We start from the raw sequence: 23097 nt of genomic DNA, 5'->3' as shown, positions 1-23097 counted from the left end.
TATCTCGGTTCACAGTGACGATGCCGCGGCCCTGGGCCAGAGGGGAGCCCTGAGCAGGTTCTCCCCAGACAGGCTCCCGCATCCCGGATACTCGTGCTGTTTCTCCGCAGGGATGACCTTGGTGGCGAGTGCACCCCCTTCCTGACCCTCTGGACCCCGAGACCCCGGGGGAAATACCCACTGGAAAGGCAGCAGGTCCCAGACCCTTGGGGCATCCATGGCGCTCTCCCTGCAGATCTGCAGAGATGGCTCAGCTGCTGGAAACCTCGCTGGAGCAAAGACTCAGGCTATTTCCATGAAACTGTGACAAAAAAAAGCTAGTGATGGGGGCACTTCTGTAGCTGCCCAGGCTCTGGGGCGGAGTCCTGGCCGCACTGTGGGCCCACCCCATGCCCTGCCTGGCTTTCCAGGCGGCCGCTTCAGTCGCACGTGCTGTCTTTTGTTGGAAACCACAGCCCTAAACTGGAGAAGGACAGTGATAATTCCCAGGGCCCGGCAGCCCAGACTGGTGTTACCTCCTGCCGCTTGTCCGCCGGGGGTGGGGGGGCTTGTGAGAAGGCCAGGCTTGTCCGCTGTCCCTGGGTCAGTCGTGGGCCAAGCAGGCTCCACGCTGTCCCCGAAAGCACTGTCTGCAAACCCAGTGGGCAGCCAGGAGGCAGCAGGCGCCGGCCCGAGGCTGTGGGGCGGCCAGAGAAGGTGGGAGGAGACCCAGCTCTCGTCCGCCCAGCGTCGGGGAGTGAGCTTCCCAGGGTGATGCCTGCACGGAGCAGAGCATGGAACATGGGCACCCATGCCCCCAAACCCAGAGGCAGGTCCTGTGTGCGTGAGCTTCCTGAACAGTCTCCTTCTCAGGAAGGTGGTTTCCCGCCGATGCTGGTTTTGGAGTGTCGTGATCTTCTGAATTCCATACACGTCACACACACAGACCAGGGTGTCGGGGCTGGTCCCAGTGCCAGCTGTGCCCCGGGGACGAGCCCCGGGCATCCTCTCATCTGCAGTTGGAAGACTAGGATGGCTGCGCAGTGCATCTCGGTGTCCTGGGAGCTCAGCAGGTGAGCGGTGGTTGTTCAGTAGGATCAGGCTCCAGAGGAAGACAGACACTGGCGTGTTCTTTTGTTTTGTCCCGTGTTAGCAGTGGAAAAGGGGAAATCACTTAGACTCTCTATTGTGCATTTTAAGTAGGACAAATAGCATTAATGAGATTTGTACCGTGTGGTTTAAGATGAGTAAATGACGCAATAGAGAAACCCAAGGAATCTGTAACACTCGGAAAACCCTGAGGTCCGGTGCGGTGCGCCTGTGCGTCTGGCTTCTCTGAATTAGCCCAGCCGTGGGCCAGTGGTGTCTGCTCAATGGACGATGCGGCTAGGGTCCCACAGAGTGGTGCGTGGGGGCTGCTCTGTCCTGATGCCAGCCCCAGGGCCTGTGCGGGTCCTCAGATTGCTCTGGACTCGGCTGCTTTGCACTGGGAGAGGGAGGCAGTGTCTCCACCCCTGACTGTGGTGAGGGCGTGAAGACAGCAGTGCCTATCGCCCCAGGAGCCCTGAGAACATCAGGTTCTTCTTTCCTCGATTCCTCCCAGGCATTTTTGAATTTCTTCTTGGGAAATGATATATCAGCTGATGTCACCCCCTTCTGTGTTCTCCTGACTGCAAGTCCTCCTGGCCTTCCTCCTGTTTCCTCCTTGTAGCTTTCTGGGCCTCCATGTGCATGTGTGTGTGTGTATGCACACACCTCTGTGTGCACATGTGCGAGCACACGAATATATAATGTGCACACCTCTTTGGGCATGTGTGCGATCACACATATATGTATGTGCACACACCTCTGTGCATGTGTCAGCACATGTGTATGCATGTACACGCACACCTCTGTGCACATGTGCAAGCACATGTGTATGTGATGTGTGCACACACCTCTGTGTGCATGCATGTAAGCACATGTATATGTATGTATGTACATCTGTGTGTGCACATGTGCGAGCACACATGTATGTAATGCATTCGCACACCTCTGCGCACGTGTGTGAGCACACATATATGCATGTGCACACACCTCTGTGCACGTATGTGAGCACGTCTGTGTATGTGGGCACACATCTGTGTGTGCATGCATGCAAACACTCCTGTATGTATGTTTGCACATACCTCTGCGTACGTGTGTGATCACACGAATCTGTGCACATGTGCAAGCACATGTGTATGTGATGTGTGCACACACCTCTGTGTGCATGCATGTAAGCACATGTATATGTATGTATGTACATCTGTGTGTGCACATGTGCGAGCACACATGTATGTAATGCATTCGCACACCTCTGCGCACGTGTGTGAGCACACATATATGTGCGTGCACACACCTCTGTGCACGTATGTGAGCACGTCTGTGTATGTGGGCACACATCTGTGTGTGCATGCATGCAAACACTCCTGTATGTATGTTTGCACATACCTCTGCGTACGTGTGTGATCACACGAATATGTATGTGCACACCTTTGCATGTGTGAGCACATGTGTATGTATGTGTACACACACCTCTGTGATGTGTGCTTCCCTGCTGTGACTTTGCAGAGCAGGACACGGCAGGTGTGGGCTGAGGGTCTGCTGACTCTATATGGAAGCAGTGGTGTTACATTCACTGTCGGAAGCCGGTGTCTGCTGGTGAGGGTGAAAGGCTCAGGTTGTCTGCTACTGTCCCAGCTCCTCCAGGCCTCGAGCCCCCTGACCCTTGTGGTCTGCGCATGTTGTCATGATGGTTTGGAGACCGTACTCGGTCCCTCTTCCAGAGGGTGTCTCTAAGTGTTGTGTGGCGTCTGTGGGGGCCTTCCCTGGCGCTCATCCGGGACCCCGAGAACCAGGAAGTCACGTCTGTTAAGTTTATCTTCCCATAATGGTTCTGGTGGAGCCCAGGCAGGTGTCTGGGGGTATCAACACCGTAAACAGTGTCCTTGGTTCACAGGATGCCTCCTTGGGAACGTGAGACCAGACCTCCCGTGGCCTGCCTGGTGTGGCACACATCTCAGACCACTTGTGAGGAAATAGGAATGCAGGAAATAGAAAGGATGAAGCAGGACCTGGGATCCAGCCCAGGCCTGCGGGTTCACCGACACGCTCGCTCCAAAGGGCTTGAGAAAGGGCTAGCCTCCTCCTCAGTCCTCAGAAATTAACCCTTCACCCCAAACTGGTAAAGATTTAGTTGAAGGAAAAAGAAAAATGCTTGGGCTTTCGCGTCCATTTCCCCCTCAGCACACGTGTGAGGTTCAGCAGGGACTTGGCATCCCGAGCAGGGAGGGGTCCAGCCAGTGCCTCCTGCATGCGGTTCCAGGTGCCGTCAAGACACCAGGAGTCTCTTCTCTGCCTCACTTTGCCCTGAGTGTTATTCCCGGGAGGTTACGGTCCTCACTGCAGCCACCAATGAACACCCACTTTTTCCTGCCCTCAGGCTGTCCGTGGGCACCCAGTGGCACCAGGGCCACCGCCACCCGGCCCTGACAGCCGAGCCTCCTCCTGCGGCCCTGCACGCCCCAAAGCCCAGAGCACGGTGGCTGTGGCAGCATGGATCAGCCGGGCCCGCCAGCTCCCGCCCGAGAAGGTAACGGGCTGCGCGCGGGCGGTGGGGCAGGTGGGTGGGCACGTGTGGGCTCTCTTCCAGGCATGGTCCACCTGGGGGTGTTCCCTGGGGAGCCTGGAAGGTTGTGCAGACATAGGGCGCCGGGTGTTCAGGCTGCTAACCCACACCATCTCCCGCAGCTGGTGGCTGTTTCCTGGCTGGCCACTAGGGCTAAGACCAGGGTTGAAGCATGTTGGTGCCACATTTTAACACGATAGTACTCTAATCCTTACATGACTTTCTGGGTAATTAACATCTGTAACAGCACTGGGGCTAATAGACTGGCTGTGCCACGTGGCATGTGGGGTCTAGTTCCCTGACCAGGGATCAGACCTCCACCCCCTGCACGGGCAGCGTGGAGTCTGAGCCACTGGGCCACCAGGGAAGTCCCCTTCTTAATGATTCAGCGATACTTTAGGTATGATTTGCCCCATTATGAAAGTGAAATTGTCCTCCTAAAAATTCCCCTGAATGTGAAGAGGGAGCTAAAAAATCATCGAGGTTGTGCTTCCCTCACCACTACGACACCTGTATTTTGATCAGGTTTCTGTCTTTTCATTTGTATTTCTTTTCTCCATGATAGCAACTGTTGAATATCCATTGTTAAAACTGTTTGTACATTTTTACGTTATGCTTGAGACTTTATCATTTTCCATGTCCCTCCGAGGCTCTCACAGCTGTCGTTTCCAGTGGCGGCATAGTGTTCTGTACGTAGTGTCCTTACGTGTTCAGGTGGGAAAGCTCCATCCATTCCAGCCTGCCATCAGGGACCTGGGCCTTTTCTAGCAGCTTCCTAGGCACCAAGTCAAATCGTCTGGATGAAGCAGGATTTGGGAGGAAGTGGTGTGGCAGAGAAGCGTGTGGCTTTGAGGGTTTCCCAAACAGCTGTTCGGGTTTGAACGTCATCCTCAGGACACACGAGCTAATGACTGAGAACATGTGTGCGTCTCTCGTGGCACCAGTTTCCCTCCTCCTTGGGATGACAGAACTGGAGTAGCCCTGACCTCAGGAGGTACCATTCCTAAAACTCTTAGAGGTGGGGCCCCTGGAGGCGCTCAGAGAATCAAATTACAAGATGCAAGTCCCAGATGCAAACACCATTACAAGGTGGTCCAGGGGGTCTCAGGATGCAGATCTCAACATTTAATTATTGTAAATGCTTCTGAACTGTGGTGCTGCAGAAGACTTTGAGAGTCCCTTGGACAGCAAGATCAAACCAGTCCATCCTAAAGGAGATCAACCCTGAATACTCATTGGAAGGACTGATGCTGAACCTGAAGCTCCAGTACTCTGGCCAGCTATTTCGAAGAGCTGACTTAATAGAAAAAACCATGACGCTGGGAAAGATGGAAGGCAGGAGAAGAAGGGGCCAACAGATGATGAGATGGTTGGATGGCATCACTGACTTAGGGGACATGAATTTGAGCAAACCCCAGGAGATAGTGAAGGATAGGGAAGCCTGGCATGCTGCAGTCCATGGGGTTGCAAAGAGTTGGACAGAATTTAGGGACTGAACAGCAACAATAAGCCACCAGAAACTAAAACCTTTCTGTAATTAGTAACAAAAAAAAGTGAGTCCTGGCAGGGAAAGGAAGTCATCAGTGTCTCCATATCCATGCTGATTCAGGACTGTCCTCGTACACTGCCTGGTGATGTACAGTGAGCTCACGCAGAGGCAAGGACAGCAGGCAGTGTCCAGCGGGGGAGGGGCCTGGCCTTCAGAGGAGGGGCTTTGTTCTGCGGACCCTGCTGCCCCCAGGGACCTGCTCCCAGCTGTGACACGCAGAGCCTGGAGGTGGTGGGGGACCCGCTATGAATAGCCCCTTGTTGGTGGGTCTGTTTGCAGCCTGGTCCTTCTTAAAGCTCTTCTTCTTCATAACAGTAAAAGGAATTAAAAACAAATAGCCTTCATCTGAAACAGGAGAAACATCATATGTTGGGTTAAGCTTGCAGATTTAATCAGCTATGGTCTGAGAACCCAGGAACAATATACATAGCTTTGATCTCTGGCCTTAAAAATGACTATTCTTTTAGTCTTTTCTCTTAATGTGTTAGTTTGTGACAAGTCTTTAAAAACCATTAATGGGTCAGCGGTGCTGGGGTTATCTCCTCAGAGGAGGGACAGCCTACCTGGCTTCCTCCCTGCCAGCCAGCACTCCCGACTCCAGGCCTCCAGTCACTGTGCGGGCTGACTGCGGCATTCATTCGGTCCTAGTCTGCCAGGAGCTGCGGGCAGCTGGGATGGGCTGGGCCTGACAGAGTTCTCCCCATGTCTCTCTGCAGCTGCCTTCCTGCCTCCTTGCCTTTTTTTTTTTTTTTTGCTAAATCATTAAGTATTCAGTTTATTCACTGAAATAAACTGGTGAACACGTCTTAGAGCAAGAAGTCTCTTCAACAGAAAAATAAAATTTTCCGGAACATTTTCCAAGTACATTTGTCACCATTTCCTTAAATCCACACTTTTGCCAGATGAGCGCGACAGGGACATAATGCCAATTAAATACCCTGACGAAAGTGACGTTTCCACTTAGCGATGTCACGGGTCATGCCGGGCAGTGTGGAGGCTCACGACGGCGCGAGTCAGAACCACGGGCTGGCGCTTCGTCAGCCTTCTCGTTTGGGGTTACACCGTGCAGCCGCTGGACTTCGAGGATTAGGTGAAGCACACCTAAAATCAAATTGATGAAAACTGTTACAAAGAGGAGAGTTTTATAATTTATTGAACTGCATAGGCTCTAAGATAACCTGGAAGGGGTCAGAACAAAACATGGTCTGTGGGACCTGAGACACAGGGTCTCCCGGGACCACCGTCACTCATTTCTTTTTAGAACAACGTATTTTTAAGTACAATTTATTTAGTATTTTTATAGTTAATGTATAGAAAACTCAGGTAGACACGGATGGTTTTAATGCCATTTCACATTTTAATTCCAGCATATACTTTTTTTTCTTTGTTCTTAAAAAATTTTTAGAGGCCTTCTAGTGATCTGAGATTACAGCAGATACACTGAGTGTTCTGGTCCTTTAGATTCAGCTGATTTTTTTTTCCTTTTAAAAGTCTACATGAGGGATCTTATTGTTTGTAAGAGTTATGTAAGAGTCATGTAAAAACTCTTGTATCAGCAAATCTTTGCATCTCCTCTCTTTCCCTCCAAAAGAGCGTAACCCAGCTGACACAGGTAACTCACAGCTTTACCCTGAAGATGGTAGCGCAGCTGCCAGAATGCACAAAACAGGTGAAGTCATTGCACTGATCTCATAGGAACCGCTGAAGTGAACTTGATCCTTGCCTGGTGGCTTATTTAGTGTTACTCCAAGTTGATTTTTACTCGTGCAGTTCTAAGACCAGAGTGTAAAACGTAGCAAGAGCTTTTTCTCTTCCTTTCTGTCTCTCCTGCTTTTTCTTCCCAGCCTGTGAGTTGAGGTTCCTTCCAAGAGGAAACCCAGATGTATGCCCCAAGCCTGATGGCACCGACTTTTCCCAGTAGAAAGGCGGGGGCCCGGAGGGGGCAGGGAGCGCTATCACACCTCTGGTGCCTACCTGGGTGCCCGCTGCTGGCTGACTGCCTGCCGTGTGTTCAGGAGAGAGGAAGTCATTCTCCTGGTAATAAACACTAACATGTGATTTGCGTGACCTTCAACTTCAGAGAATGAAGTCAAGTATGACACTAATAACAATGAGGAGGAGGAGGGGGAGCAGCTCGATCTGGACAGCGGAGACGAAGCTCCAGAGGCCGACAGGCAGGCTCCGGGCTCTGCCGAGGCAGGGGACGCTGGGGCAGACGCTCCCGCCGCCGCCGCCGCCACCGCGGGACCCTGTGCATCCTCCGGCCACCACCCAGGGACCAGCCAGCCCACCTGCGGGTTAGACCGTCCGGGAGAAGGTAGGGTCCAGGACCCCAAAATCTATCATATGTCTGTGATGTGCTGTGGATAGAAATGACTTGATTAAAGTTTGGCCAAGATTTCTCTTCTTTGTTCTGTTTTCTGTGGTTTTCAATCTTGTCCATGTTCTTTTCTGTTTATGTTCTGGAAGAAACAGATATGTTTTTTCCTAATAAAAATGGCCTCATCATAGTTTGTCACTATCCTACATGAAACATTATTTCAAAATAATGCTATTTGATATGAAATGTACAAGTTTAATTTGTGTTTTAAAGTTTGGAGGTAGAGTTGGTCACTTTTATTCACTGACCGATGGTCTGGTTGGTACCTTCACCAGCTCTCCATGTGGTTAATGATGCCCCACTTCTGGCAGCTTCTAACCTACTCGCCTCAGTAGAGGAGCTGCCCTGGGCTCAGCCAGGCTGTGTGCCCCTGGTTCCCAAGGTCGCGCTCACCCCTCGGATGCCCCAAAGCAAGGTGCTCCCAGGCCTGGGATCTCCCAGGCCAGCAGGGCGTGTCAGCCAAGTCCTGCACAGCCGGGCGTGTCTGCCACAGTCTTCTTTCATCCTCAGGATGTGAAAAAGGACCTGGAGCGGAACCACCGAAACCCGGGGTCCCGTCAAGAGTCAACCCCTACTCCGTCATTGACATCACGCCCCTCCAGGAAGACCAGCCGCCACCCCCAGACCCGGACGCCGAGGCGGAGGGTGGGGGCCTGCACGTGCCCAGTGGGTACTTGGTGCCAGTGCCCTGCGGCTATGCCGTGCCCTCCAGCCTGCCACTGCTGCTGCCAGCCTACACCAGCCCCGTGCTGCCCGCCCCACCCGCCGACCCCGCAGGTAGGGGGCCCTGAGACTGTGCCCCAGCTGCTCAGTGGGGACCAGTCAAGGAGAGGCTCGGAGTGTTGTCTGCAGTGTCGTGGAGCAGCCTGGGCTCCGTCCCCACCCCTGGCCTCCTTCCCCCAGATGCCCCCACGCCTTGTGCCTGTGGGCGGCACTGTCCTCGTCGTGTGTCTCTGTGCCCTCATGTCGTCCCTTCACGGGCGACAGGCTCTCTGCCATCAGACTGTCCAGCTGGAGCATCGGTTCATGGAACTAGGGCTAGGGGGAGGGATCCAGGAGTGCAGGTTGGTGTCCGGGAGAATCAGGAGGCTCCTTGAGAAGCGGCAGCATGGCGGGCAGGTGCAGGGAGACTGAGCCCGCACCTGTGACAGGGCCTTCGGGGGCCAGGGTCCCCACGGGTCCCAGGTTTGTGAGGCTGTCAGAGGCACAGCGGCACCTCTGCTTAGAGGGAAGGAGCTGGCTTGTAGCTTCGAGGACGTGGCTCATGAAGCCGGTGTCCATCATCTCTACAGACCCCCCTTGGCTGTGTTGCTTCAGCCTCAGCTGGTTGTGCAGGGCTTGGGTCTTCAGGTTTAAAAGGAGACTGTGTGTCTGCCTCAGAGTTGCATGTTGAGACCTTGCCCCCGAGGTGATGGTGTCAGGAGGTGACGAGGCTCTGAGGGTGCAGCCCCGCGCGTAGGTTTAGCGCCCGATGACACAGCCCGCTGAGCCCCCAGCTGTCCTCATGGGAGGACATGGCGGGAAGGCGGTCTGCAAGACGGAAGGGGCCCGAGCAGACGCTGGCGCCTTGACCTTGGACGTCCAGGCTTCAGGCCGTCGTCCGTGAGCCTTCAGGCTGCGGGGTTCTATGGGGGCAGCACCCCGCTGTCACAGCGAGGCCCTCGGGCAGCGGCTGCGTCTTCCCCGGCGCCCGCCCGGTCATGCGTCCGGGTTCGAGCGCAGCGGGTTCTGTCCAGGATGGGCCGGTGCCGGCGTCTCTGCTGAGCTGTCCCGCTCTCACCAGGTCTGTTTCCCTGTTCCGTGCCAGGACACGCTTGAGGACCGCCCCGGGCTAGACGTCCTGATGGCAGGAGCAGGCCTGGGGGATGGTGGCCTCTCAGACGTGCCGTCAGGACAGACGTGTGAAGTCTGAGGAAAGTGGTTTTTTCCTGCCAAGTTAAGACAGCTGAGGGGAACATGCAGTTTGGTTATCAGATTTCACCAACTTTAGAATCTTTCACGCTTGAGAATCTTTCGAGCTTGTCCTGTGGACACATTTTCAAGTGGATCATAATTGCAGATTCCCGTGGTGTTAGTTTTCAATTCTGGCTTGATTCGTTTGGGCACCACTTTGTTGCAGGCTGGTTCATGAGGCCTTTGGGTGTCACTCTTTATCGGCATCCTGTTTGGAGTACATTTTATCTAAAAGTTGAAGAGTTTAAATCTGTCAGTCCATCATCTTTACGATAAGATAAGCCTCTCACTGATGAGAAAGGAAAGTACAAAACCATTTAAAGGGTAAAAAGCAAGTTCCTAGACGTGTCTTTCAAGCGTGAACAGTGTGAACTTTCCTCTCCTGGCAGAGACACAGGAAGCGGCAGAAGACAGCCAGCTGAATTCCTTGAGTTCTGAGGATCCAGCGAACAGGTATCTTGCTTGTGTTCCGCAGGTGTTCTGAGGCCTGGCGCTTCCCTGACGTGCCGAGTGCTGTGAATCTGAGCTCACTGCCGAGGCCCCTCCCCACCCCTTGGTCCCTCTGTCCTGTGTTCCCTCTGCCTTCTCACCCGGGGACCCCGAGATCAGGTCTTCCTGAACCCCAGGATTCTTTCAGACGTTAATATGACACTTTGTGGATAAAGAGAAACTGGGTTCACGACCAGATAGAGCTGGACAATGTGCTTGACCTTGTTAAGTTTCTCAAGAGTCCCAACGGGGAGAAAGGATTTTTAATTTTGTCTGACCCAGCTTTCATCTGAAATCCTTGAAACTGATTTGATTACAGGTGTTTCTTTCATGCTGCTTGCCTTCACAAATGCTGCTTCATCTGCTTGAAATTCCCAGGAGGATCCCCGCCTGCGGGCAAACTCCTACTCACCCTCCAAAACTCTAGCTTAAGTGTCTCGTTTCATGAAACCGTCCCCCTCTGTGCTTCCAGAGCCGTGTGCACACACCTGCATTGTGATTGACTGCTTTGTGCTCTCACCGTTATCTCCTGTGTCCCTTTCTTCTACCAGACTGAATTCTTCAAATACAAAGACCAGGTTTTACCACGTTCTAGAGCACCTACCGCCTAGCATGGCAGCGTGCTTGCTGCATGGTAGGTGTGTTTGCTTTTAAGCGACTCTATCGAGTTATAATTCATATACCATACTACATTTCACCTATTTAAAGTGGACCATCCTGTAGTTTTCAGTATATGGCATTATTCATTTTAAAAGTGCAATAAAAATACATACCATAAAGTTTGCCATTTTTAACTGTAAAATCCAGTGGCATTAAATTCATTCACAGAGTCGTACAGCCATCACCACTCTCTGCCTTTGAAACATTTTCATCGTCCTGATCAGAAGCCCTGCCCTTCATGCTGTAACACACAGTGCCCCCTCCCAGCTCCCAAGGCCTCTGTTCTATGTTCTGTGATCTTGCCTGTCCTAGGTACTCATATGATCTGAATCGTACAGTGCTTGTCCTTCTGTGTCTGGCTCATTGGCTTGGCATCATGTGTCGAGGGTGATCCATACTATAGTGTGTGTTGGAATCTCCTTCCTGTTGAAGGCCTGGTACCGTTCCATTGTGCACACACACCACATTTTGTTTATCTCCTCCTCTCCTGATGGACACTGGTCCCTCCCACTTCCTGGCGGCCGTGCTGACGCTGCTGTGGACGTTGCGTCCAGGTGCCTGGCAGGCCCCTGCCCTCACGTCCTCTGGCGGCACACCTAGGAGCGGAGGCGCCGGGTCACACGGTGATCCTGTGTCTAACTTTCTGAGGAAGAGCCAACTGTTTTCCACCACAGCTGCACCATTCTTCATCCCACCAGACATGTGTGAGGGGTTCTCAACATCCCGATGTTCTTGTGTGTTCTTTAAGTGAGGATCCAGATCAGAAGGAGGACAGCGCCCTGGCCCGCTGGGTGGCGGATCCGGCCAACACAGCCTGGATGGAGAGTGAGTACCACGCCAGGACCCCAGGGGCCGCGCGTGTTTGTCCGGCTCTGCTGCTGTTCTCCTGTCCTGTGTCCGTTCATCTGAAGCCCCGACCACCGCTGACTGCAGTTGCTTCCCCAGGCCCCACGAAGCCATGGCTTTGTCTCCCATCAGATCATCTCTGCTCTCTGCATCTCAGCAACCCCCTCATCCTGGCTGATGGATTTATTCCAATACTGATCTTGTCTTTTGTCATAACAGCCAGAGATTTGGGGACAGAGGCACTAACAAGGCATTCTTTCTTGTGATCCCCAGTGAGATGCTTTCTTATGGTACATTTCGAAGAGGGGTGGTGGGTGTTTAAGCCAGCCCACAGACCAGATGGCGTGGCCTGGCAGACCTTCTATTCCACGTGTGGTGCAGAAAGCAGAACTAATTTTAGCTAGGCTTGTTTTTTAATTTTTTTTAAAGTAACCTTGCTTTTCTAATTAGCCCTTTTACCATCCACTGGCTCACTAATGTCTGTGTAATTGTCTTATACGATTGACTCACAAGGTATGACCATCTAAACATTATCCTAATTATTAAATTCTCCCCTGGAATGTTTCATTTCTGTTTTAATTATGACATTGTCGAAACAAAGAACTCTGCAAACGTAGATGCTTCTGCGAGCGGCTATTAAATACGGATCATTATAGGATTAAATTATCATCTCGCTGTCCTCAAGCAATTTTATTTACAAAGTAGAAGCTGTCTGACTTTTTCTCCCATGACTCGTTTTCATTAGTGGAATAACTGCATTCGAACGTGAGGTCTGTACACCAGTAGCCGCTCACGTGCTCTAATAGGGGTGGAAATACTGTGGCCGCAGTTGAAACATACTATTTCGGGACAGCAAGCGTCTCTGACTTGGGCTTTGACAGCAACACAAGAATACGCCGGGCCTTGGCCATGCGTTCACCCTGGGAACGTGGGAAGGGACAGTGGCTGCATGTCAGAGGAGAGGGAGGCTGTATTTACCTGGTTTTGTCTCCTGTTGCTTAGTAGCCATCACTCTTGTGGGTTCCTGGATGGAGCACACTGTAATTTCGTCGGTCTACCTGCAGAGCATGGAGCTCTCACAAATACGTACATGAGCTTCAAACTCTGTTCTCCTGTGGGACCCCTGAGTCAGGCACATGGAACGTCAGCCATGGAGGACCCCTACTTTTTTAAAAAAAGAAAACACCTTAAACAATTTCCTAGGATCCTAATGGTTCATGTAGTACAGCTTTAGAGGTTTTTGTCCTAAAAGTTACACATCTTCATACGTGCACATGGCTGCCTTTCATCTGCAGTCGTGGGAAACCAGAGGACGCTGTCAGCCGAGACCTACTCAGAGCAGCAGTGAATCTATCCCTCTGTTTCTGAGACTACACGCCACCTTTGTGTGTTTTGCACGTCAGAAAACATTAATTGCAGTAACTTAAAAATGTTTATAAAGATGTGTAATTGAACGCAAAACAAACGAAAAAAAGGAATACGTTGGCCTGGAGGCCGTAAACCTCTTCCTGGAGGTGTTTCACAGCCGCGCCATGTAGAGCCGTCGTTTCTTGCCCAGGAAGTGTTCCGCCCTAAGAACAATGCCTGCGCTCCGGTGGGGCCCCGCCAGTTACCATCCCCGTAAAACAAGCTTCCGAGTGGCTGAAGCCTCGCCGGAGGCCGTGGGCCCCGCGAGTGCAGACTGCTCTCTCTGTGTCTGGGTCAGTTTTAAAGTCTCCTTTCCTTTCCTTCCAGATCCGGAAGAAGCCATTTACGACGACGTGCCAAGAGAAAATTCAGACTCGGAGCCAGGTTTGGTTTTGTCTGGAACTGAGTTTAACGGGCTGCAGTTTAGATGGAAGCGGGCAGGCGAAGCCCCTAGGCGCACAGCCCCTGCGCGTCTGTAGTCGCGTTTTGTAAGGTTTCAGTGTCTTGTTGATGCTGTGGGGTAGAACGCTGTGTGTGCACACTTGTGCGTGTGTTCACACCCGACCCCGGAGGTTGGATGAGTGTCTCGATTACCTGAAAGAAGCAGGAGGAGTTAAAAATGTGAAAAATACAAATGGAAAGATAGGGCGTGGAGGCCGGGAGGTAGCAGGTGACACACAGGAGGTCATGGAAGAAGGGATTACTAAGAATTTTCCGGGATTACAGACCTAAGCTCCCAGATTATACAAATACAGAGCCAAAGCAGGGTCACGTGTGAATGCACACAGAGGTGCCTACAGCTTAGCCAGCTGAGCACAGCCCCACCGTGACCATCGTAATGGCAGTGGGCGAGGAGCCGCCGCCACCTGGGAGGAGCCGCAGTTTGGGAAGAACAGCATACTTCCTGACAGGCAGATTATGTTCCCAAACTGCTCAAGAAAATGCAGTGTTCTGACCCAGATTTCCACATCCGGCCAAAGTATTGTCCTTTTAGAGAGACACAGGCAGCATCAAACACAGGTTGGGGAGCTGGACCGCCTGTAGAGCCTGGAGGAACGGTCCATGTTGCATTTCATGGGAAAGGGGTACTGAACCCACAGAAGGCAGCAGAGAGCAGTGATGGGTGAGTGGACCCCCTCTGGCCCTCAGAGGTTGTTAGCTCAGACATAGAGCCCCTGCACTTAGAAAGCCGGATGCCGAACGACCCAGTTGAAAGGTCAGGCCTGCACGCCCAGCAAGCAAGCTGAAGCCCATCCTAGCCCTGGAGGTGTGTCTCCAGAGTTCAGATGTCTTCCAACATTGGCTGGTTCAGTGTCATTTCCCAGGGGACCAGGTGAATGACAGAAATCATATGCTTAGAAGGCAGTTGGTACCATGCAGTGGCCTTCTGGTGTTAAAAATTCCTGACAGAACCTTCCCAGCCTCATGGAGGACATATTCTTAAAATCGACAGCAAACTTCATATTTAAAAGCATGGACTCATTTATTCATCCCAAAAGTGTTCTGGAGGCGACCAGGTCCCCAGAGCTGCTACAGCCTCAGCTAACAGAGGCTGCCTCCCGAGACCCGGCAGGACGGGAGACCTTCTAGCCTCTTTATAAACAAACCTACTGGATCTTTAGAGTAGGTGTGCTCCTGGGTAGTATTCAAGTACCTGCTACAAGCAACATGGGGACTAAAGGCTAGTTTCTGTAAAGCCAGGTTTGAAATGCATTTTGGGATAATTGATCCTCCCTGGTAGGGCTCTCCCGGCACAAACAGGATGATCTGGGGTCTCAAAAACCAAACGCCAATGGCAGGTGGGTCAGTAGTGCCCCTGCTGAAGATGTCGGCCGTTCTGTTAGGCCAGGTGCCCCCCGTGCGGGCAGCGCCTTTGTCGTGATCTGGAGGCGTGAACAGACATGCTCATCACTAATTGTGAAATGACTGATGTGATAAAGACATTTAAATGCAGTAACAGTTTATGGGCTTCCCCAGTTGTTCAGCGGTAAAGAATCTGCCTGCAAAGCAGGAGACCCAGGTTCGATCCCTGGTTCAGAAAGATTCCCTTAGAGGAGGGCATGGCTACCAACTCCATTATTCTTGCCTGGAGAATTCCATGGATAGAGGATCCTGGTGGGCTACAGTTGATGGGATTGCAGAATCAGACACGACTGAAGTGACTGAGCATGCATGCATGCATGCATGCAACAGGTTATAGGTTTTATGGGCTAATTTTAGCACAAAAGAATTTACAGTTGTTTGTAATATGCTTTACTTTCGTTCATATTTGATTATCATCTATCGGTGATCTGTCAGTCTGTGTAATCTGTTTATATTCCACATATCTATCTAAAGAATATCTTTCCTTCATCAAAAGTTCTCTATGGGCAAGAAATCATTTGGTATAATCATGGTGGCTTCTCATAGACCAGTGGTCCTCTGGATGTGGATGGGGCTGGGGGTTTGTCAGAGTTTTGTTGCCCCCACCCATCACTGCCAGGGGTCTCCCCCCGAGGGCCCTCCACTGCTCCTCCAAGCTCTTCCCGGGTGTCTCCTCCCCAGCTCTCAGTGACGCTCTCACACGACAGACATGCACAGAGTAGCCAGGAGTTCTGCATTTTAATTGAGTTCTGCAATTTAATTCTTCATTTGGTGTTTTTGCACTCAGATGAAATGATTTATGACGACGTGGAGAATGGAGATGAAGGCGGCCACAGCTCTCTGGAGTACGGGTGGAGCTCCAGCGAGTTCGAGAGCTACGAGGAGCAGAGCGACTCGGAGAGCAGGAGCGGGGTCCCCCGCTCCTTCCTGCGCGGCGACCACAGGAAGCAGGCAGGTGTCCCGGCTGTGTGCTGGGGGACAGCGTGCTCACACGGGTGTGTGGCCAGGACCAGAAGGGGTTGCCTCGTTCACGTAGTCTTTACATGATTGTTTTCTAAGATGTTGATGTGTAGTTTGAGGAAAGCACCTGATGTTAGCAAAAGAGAAGAGGCCCTTTATCTCATACAGTACAGTCCTAGCAGGATGGGAAAATGAAATTTACATAAATGGAATCCCTCAACAGGCCCCGAGCAAGCTCCCTGTCCTGAGCATTCAGGAAGTAAGGAGGCATTCCCTGGCTATCTGTGCTGTGTACACACAGCGCTGCTAGTGCGCAGCCGGCTGCATGGGAGCCTGGCCGGTGGACATGGCGCAGCCCTCTGTCCTTTACAGAATGTTGTGGTCCTCGGCGTTCTGAGCACAAACAGGAAGAGGTAAAAATAGAAGGTGTTACAGAGGATGTTACAGGACAAAGGCCCCACCCCGCTGGGCACTCTCCTCCCTCAGCGGGACAGTCCTGAGACCAGGGTCTGGGTTGAAGGAGTGGATTCCAGGCTGACACCAGGGCCAGCGGGTGTAAGTGGGGACCAGAGCGCTGCTCACTGAGGGGCCTGGTGGCCAGTGGTGACTGGCTGCCCCCACTGCTCGTGTCATTGGCGTTTGGGCTGTTGGTGAAAGAGGGATTTGTACGGCCATCCACAGTCACGTCCAAGGGCGCTCTGTGTTCTGTGTGAGGTTGACATGCAGGCCACACGTGGACAGAGGCTGTGGCCAGTGCCTCATGACGCAATCAATAAATCACCATGAGTCACAGCAGCCTGAGCCCCTGTAACCAATCTAGTGGGCTCCTTGCATGGCCTCCATGTATGTGTGGCTTATAGGTCATTCCGGGCACTGGGGTTCACATGTTCTGTAATCTCATCCTGAAACTTAAGAAAGCTCTACCAACTGCTGGCGGTCAACCCAACTACCTGATACTTATGTACGTATATGTATTTTTTGGCCACGTGGCTTGCAGGATCTTTAGTTCCCCCGACCAGGGATCAAGCCCATGCCCCCCTGCGTTAGAAGTATGCAGGACTTTTAACCGCTGGACCGCCAGGGAAGTCCCCCAACTACTCAACATCACTAACAAGCTTTTCCAGGAGCCTGGCTCTCGTCTGTCACCAGAGTCATTACAGTGGAGACTTAACCAGGAAGTGAAGTTATAGCTATAGTTTTAATTGCAGCTGGTGCCTAAGGTGACACTTCGCTTGTTTTAGCTGAGCCCAACGTTCCAGATTTAAATGGAGATTTTCAGTATGGTGCTGGGGCCTGATTTCAGCAGGATGGCACACCCAGTGGGGGCCTTGGAGAGCGGTTAAGAAACTCCTAACTAAATTTCATCTTCAGTGGGCCGGGGGGTTGGTGCAAACCGGCTTGGTCCAGCGATGGCCCGTGAGCCGTGAGCACGATTTCTGGAAAGAGACTCTGCCCTCGTGGCTGTCCAGGTGAGCCCACGCTCCCAGACGCACCACAGTAACATGCCGGAGGGGGTCGGGCGGCCGCGAGCGCAGAGCCCTCACAGGGGCCAGCAGGCCGCATCCTGGGACAGGACAGGCGATGCTGTAACAAGTCCCTAGTTCCCTAGTTTAAAGAGTCATGTTTCAAAAACTGCCAAAGAAGACTGATCTCCAAAACAGTCTTAGATTGGATCAGAAATTGCCCAGATGTCCTTGTCTGGGGAACATGGGCCACACTCTTTAAGGCGCAGGCCTTGGGTTGCACGTTGGAGACGTCTGTCATGATGTGAAGACAGAGTTTTGAGACCTCACCCCATCCCCGGGAGCTGCAGAGGAAGTCACGTCAGTCTGGAGACTTAAAAGTTTACGTGGCTGTTACCAAACCATGCCCCTCTCAGTGTTGAACTCAAGTTTCTTCTGCTTTGGTGCTGACATAAAGGAATAATTTTATATGTGTTTCTACATTTTGGGTCATTTTAAATCCACTAAAATGTAAACGCATGCTGGTGCCCAGATTTTTCTGTGCGTTTACTTGCTCTGGTTCAGCACAGAGGAGTCTCCATCCTGGCTCACCTGGAGTCTGCCCTCTGCTGACATGTTTTACTCACTCGTGTGTTTATTTCCCGAGAGCCGGAGGGCTAGGACGGGGGGCCCGGGGCAGGAGGACGTTGGTGCGTGAACGTCACCCACCAGATGCGGCTCAAGTCCTCTCAATGTAAGACTGCCTGAAAGCGCCGGGAAGAGCGTGTTGTGAAAAGCTTGTGTCTCTTTGTGCTGTAGCTCTCCCATGACCTAACCCGCTTAAAGGAGCACTATGAGAGAAAGATGAGAGAGTTGATGGCAAACACGGTGGGCGCGGTAGAGATTCAGCAGCTAAAGCACAAACATGAACTGAAGGTGTGTGGTTCCCGCTGGAAATGCTTCTGCAGAAGCAGACTGTTGTTTAATGAGCAAGCTCACATCTGAACTGCGGCGGTTCTCAGGGTGCGGTCCAGGGAACCCCAGGGCCACCCAGGCAGTGGATGGTTCCTGTCATTTCCGGGACCTCCTTTGCCTCTGTCCTGCCTGCCTTGTGCCACACCTGCTGGGACGCGGGATCCTCCGACTCCACACCAGACTCGAGGCAGGTTCCCCCATGTGCAAACCAATGCACTTTTTTTGTTGTTTTGGAAAACATAGTAATTTATCATCAAATGTTACTAGCTAAGATAAAGTTAAATAGTTTTGTTGTTCATAAAATTAATATTTAAAAAATATTCAATGTTTTTTCTCAATTTCAACTCCTTAGACAATAAATACAGACAAATGCACCAGGTAAGCCGAAGCCCTCAGGGCTGCTTGGTGACTTTGTAAGTGTGAAGGGCTCCTGAGACCGCAGAGCTGAGAACTGCTGGCTTGAATGTCGTGGCGTCTGCTGTCTGAGATGGTTTTTAAAAGAGCACTGTCAAGTAACTTCACTTCGGCTGGATTTGCCATCCTTCTGATGTCTGTCGTTTGTTCAGGTGTTGAAGGGCACTTGCCTGAGGCAGGTGTTCATTCAGAAACGTCCCTGTAAATGCCACCGCTGTGCTCCACAATTTTCAAATCAGGAGCAAAGCCCCCAGAATCATAGCATCTCTTTCGGCTCAGCATCAGGCTGGTCCCTGGGCAGGAAACAGGTGGCAGCCCCGGGGATAGTCGGAGGCTGTTGGGGGTTTCCAGGCAGCGCAGGGCAGTGTGTGAGGGAGACTGGCTCAGCAAAGAGATGGACACACTCAGGAAAGGACAGTGGGAAGTGCCGTGAGCGGCAGAGTGGGGCGACTTGTCCTATGCAGGTGAGCGGGGCCCGGCGTGTGGCTGGTGGCTGTGGGGCCCCAGTCAGCTGTTCCTTCCCCATGGACCCTGGCATCTGTGTGGCTTCACTTGGAGGGAGTGTGGACGGAGCCGGGCTGTAGGCCGTGTCTGGCAGGAGGAGGGAGGATCCAGGGAGACTGTGGGGAAGGAGCTAAGGGGAGGCGCCCGGCAGCTGAGCAGTCAGGTGCACCGGCAGGGTGTGGGCACCGTGGAGAAGGGGGTGGCCGGATGCCATTCACGGTGGTCTCCGGACGCAGCCAAGTTTGGTTAAAGGGGTGCAGGAGCGGAGGCAGAAGTGGCTTGGCCGTGTTTGACCTGGCGAAGGTGGGTGGTGGTGGGGTACAGGACACTGGGGTTGGGGTTGGCCAGACAGCGTGACCTGGGCTTGGTTTCCGTCGAGTTGGCTGGGAGGCCAGGTGCGCATCAGGGAGGCCGGCTAAGGCGCAGGGACAGAGGGGAACTGTAGAGTCATTTTGGGCTGCAGTTACGCGCGTCCAGCACCAGACTGGCGGCCCCACGAGTGGGTAACCTGCAGGGGCATGGCTCTTGCATCTGGGATGCACACTTGGGCTGAACTGCTGGGTCAGCCGAGCCTCAGCCCCCAAGAGCCCCTTGGCCGGCGGCACTTTGGACAAATGCACAACCAGGCGGTGGCCCTGGAGGCCTGGCACTGGGAGGCCCTGGCTGCAGCCGCAGGGGGTGAGCTGGCAGGTGTTGAACAGCCGCCGCCCCCCGGGGAGGATCACAGGAGGACGGGTAGGGAGGCACCGTAGACGGACTGAAGGGGTTTGTGTCATAAGAGGCCATCTGGATTTTCTCTAAACAATCAATCACTTGGTGCCGGATGGCCAGTACCACCAAGGTTAGCTTCTAAAGGGCAAGAAAAGTGGATAAAACGCAAGGCACATGGCTGGGCGCTTTGGACACTGGTGGCCAGTCTAAGTACTGTGCCGGGACCTGCCCCTGGGAACCAGATTGAGCACGCTCCCCTGTGATGGGCGGTGGTCTTCCTGACTCTTCAGTCTCCGCAGAGCAGGGGCTCTGCCGGTCCTTCCTGTAGGCTGGCCGTCTCTCTGTCCACATCCTGGCAGGTATTCCCGCAGGCGCAGTGGGTCCTGGGAGTGGTCAGTATAAAGAGCCTGTGAGCCACTGGGCCGGCCGGGGGGTCTCCAGCTGGCGGCTCCCCTGTATCCTGCAATCTGCCCTTTAACCTCAGGCAAACCCCCTGACGTCCGTGCCCTCAGTTTCTCCACACCCAGGCTTCTCCAAGGCTCTTGGCAAGTGTTTGTAATAAAAACGAAGGTCAACTTTTAAACACAGAAGGACACATTTTAAAACCTATGCTAAGAAAGGGCTCTTTTTTTAAGTCTCTTTTTCCTTTTTTTTTTTAACCAGTGAAACCAAAACAGCCCCAAACCACCTCCCCATCCCCCCCCCACAACAGCCAAGAAAGCTCTCCCAGATCAAAAAGCCAATTTCAAATGTTTCAAGACCAGACTACTTGACAGTATTCTTTTAAAATGGATTAAGAGCAACAAGGAATTTTCACCGAGCCGCCCCCCTCACCCGGCCCCCCTTCCCTGCAGATGCAGAAACTGGTGCGGGCTGCGAGAGAGGGCACCAAGGATGGGCTGGAGAAGACAAAGGCTGCCGTGAAGCGGGGACGCTCCTTCATCAGGACCAAATCCTTCATCTCTGCGGGTGCGTTTCCTTACTGGGTCCCCTCCGGGTGGGCACGGGGTGGGGGAACTCTCTCCCCGCGACAGAAAGTGGGGGCATTCTCCCAGGTGGTAGATTTCGCCACCTCCCAAACAGCTCCTCCCAGCAGTCGGATGATGGGGGTCCCTCGCTGTCGCTCCCGGAGCCCCTGGGTTCTCAGCATGGTCATTCATCATAGAACATGATCACAGGGATGCATTCACTGTGCTGGGACCCCTGGGTGTGTTTCCTGCCCCTTCCGGACTGCGGCAGAGCAGAGAAGCTCGGATCAGGATCCCGTGTGCTGGTTTTTTAAAGCTCCTCACAGTTTTCTGAATTAGATAATCTCAATATTACCTGAAAATTCCCATGCTTTTCTGGTTTCTAGCCATTCTGTGGATTCTTTAGCTTACTTAGCTGCATCTAAGTTCTTAGAAATGAATTTAGTTTTGGTCTAAAATATTTGATCTGGGGGGAGTTGTGCTTTTTCAGAGTTCTAATGAGAGGCAGAAAGTCAGGAGGTTACTGAGTCTCCCTTCGTTTTTATCTGTGGAGTGTTGGTTCTGAGTAACTCAGAACTGCCTTTATTTGCTTCTGATTTTGGTTATGTTATAGATTCAGGAACTGAAATATGTGTTTCTACTCTGCCTTCTAGGTGTTCAAATGACACCTCTGCCTTTTTGAAGTTAGATTTCAAGTACCAAAAACTTCAAATATCGACAAACTCTGTGGTCCCCTTGTGGGAGGGGCTATTTTCTGGGTTTGTTAAAGCTTCACTTGACTCATCGCTGGGTGGGAAGGCCGCTTGGGGCTGAGGTGTCTGCCAAGGGCGCCCCTCTGACGGCAGCTTTACTGCCCTGCAGTGTTCTAAACGCCCCATTTCAACATCAGACTAGCACGCTCTGTCTTCCTTTAAGACCACAGATCCTGTCTTGAAGAGGAGCAGAACGTGTTCATCGACGTGGACTGCAAGCATCCCGAAGCCATCCTCACCCCGATGCCGGAAGGCTTGTCTCAGCAGCAGGTAGGGCGTGGGGCGGGGCTGGCACGGCAGGGCTGCGCTGACTTCTCCGTCCGCCTGGCCTCTGGCCTCGCTGTCCTTAAATACGTTAGGTGTCCCCGCTGTGTGATTGTGAGCACGCATGGAAGGTCTGCTTCTTTGTGAGACTCACTTATGCTCGTTCATGTTGACAGCCAAAAGACCAGGTGTGAGTGTGTGAAGCGTCTGTGCAATGGTGAGGTTAGAATACAGATTTCCAGTAACTCATGAACTTAGCCAAATGTAAACGAATTTCTTAATCTCTGAACATCAGTAGCAGAGGGGAAAAAATTCAGTGGTTTCCATTTGACTATGTTTGGGTGAAAGGGGAGGAAGGCATGGGGGGGCGAGGGCATACCCGAGAGCCAGGGGCCTTCGGGGGAAGGGTTGCTGGTCCTGGGGGGATGTAATTTGAGTCTTCCCACGTGGGCTGCATGTTGCAGTTCATGGACGCTGAGCGAGATGACCGACAACGTTGGTAGATGACAAAGCTGGACAGACGTAAGTGGGCAGGTAGGTGATGGTCGATATAGATGCACGCATCGTACATATGACACACACGCATGCGTATGGCGTGCAGACCATGAAAACCCCTCGCGGTCAGTTCAGAGTCCGACAGGAAAGATGGCGAGCTGCCGCGAGGAGACCGTCAGCGACCGTCAGGGTGAGGGCGGGGCTGAGGCGAGCGGGCTTGTGCTCGGGAGGCCGTGTGTGAGTGCGTGAGGAGGCTGTCTGCAGGGAGGCTCGTAGAGAAGGCATTTGTGAGGAGGGCTTGTGTGAAGAGGGGAGGCGCGAGGAGGCCGTGCGTGAGGAAGGTGTAAGCGCAGCCCCGGGACGATGCCCCGTCAGCCGTGCATGGATCTTGGGAGGCCTGAAGTCTGGGGACTGGCCCCGGGCGTGCTGTCCACATGCCAGGGTTGACTGAGGGGTGTCCTAACCTGCGGGGGCCCTGCAATCAGGGCAGATTTGGGGTTTTATCTTTATTTTCCAGTTGTTTTGATACCAATTCCAGGCCCTTTGACCTGATACATCAGAGTCATCTCAGCACTTATGCAGAGTATTTAACACCTGGGTTCAGTTCAGTTCAGTCACTCAGTCATGTCTGACTCTGCGACCCCATGAACCACAGCACGCCAGGCTTCCCTCTCCATCACCGACTCCCGGACCACCCAAACCCATGTCCATTGAGTCGGTGATGCCATCCAACTATCTCATTCTCTGTCGTCCCCTTCCCCTCCTGCCCTCAATCTTTCCCAGCATCAGGGTCTTTTCAAATGAGTCAGCTCTTCACATCAGGTGGCCAAAGTACTG

The 23097-nt window shown here is 52.7% G+C and overlaps 1 protein-coding gene across 6 annotated transcripts in view; it reads left to right on the top strand.

Moving 5' to 3' along the window:
* Window positions 1-23097, top strand: part of ARHGEF10 (Rho guanine nucleotide exchange factor 10) — a 62079-nt gene that overhangs the window by 8933 nt on the left and 30049 nt on the right. For 4 of the 6 annotated variants that reach the window (XM_055567581.1, XM_055567579.1, XM_055567580.1 and 1 more), the window contains exons 2-11: window positions 3443-3592; window positions 7258-7494; window positions 8068-8334; window positions 9900-9963; window positions 11408-11484; window positions 13240-13296; window positions 15563-15726; window positions 17997-18113; window positions 20636-20750; window positions 21665-21771. In XM_055567581.1, coding sequence (XP_055423556.1) covers window positions 3556-3592; window positions 7258-7494; window positions 8068-8334; window positions 9900-9963; window positions 11408-11484; window positions 13240-13296; window positions 15563-15726; window positions 17997-18113; window positions 20636-20750; window positions 21665-21771 — 1242 coding nt within the window. In that variant the 5' untranslated portion in view covers window positions 3443-3555. The remainder of the gene's footprint in view (window positions 1-3442; window positions 3593-7257; window positions 7495-8067; window positions 8335-9899; window positions 9964-11407; window positions 11485-13239; window positions 13297-15562; window positions 15727-17996; window positions 18114-20635; window positions 20751-21664; window positions 21772-23097) is intronic. The other 2 variants (XM_055567583.1, XM_055567582.1) reach the window with 1 other exon arrangement.

This window comes from Bubalus kerabau, chromosome 2 (assembly GCF_029407905.1).
Source record: "Bubalus kerabau isolate K-KA32 ecotype Philippines breed swamp buffalo chromosome 2, PCC_UOA_SB_1v2, whole genome shotgun sequence".
Taxonomy (NCBI): Eukaryota; Metazoa; Chordata; class Mammalia; order Artiodactyla; family Bovidae; genus Bubalus; species Bubalus kerabau.
The sequence above is the reverse complement of the archived record's forward strand: the minus strand, read 5'-3'. Positions and strand labels throughout refer to the sequence as shown.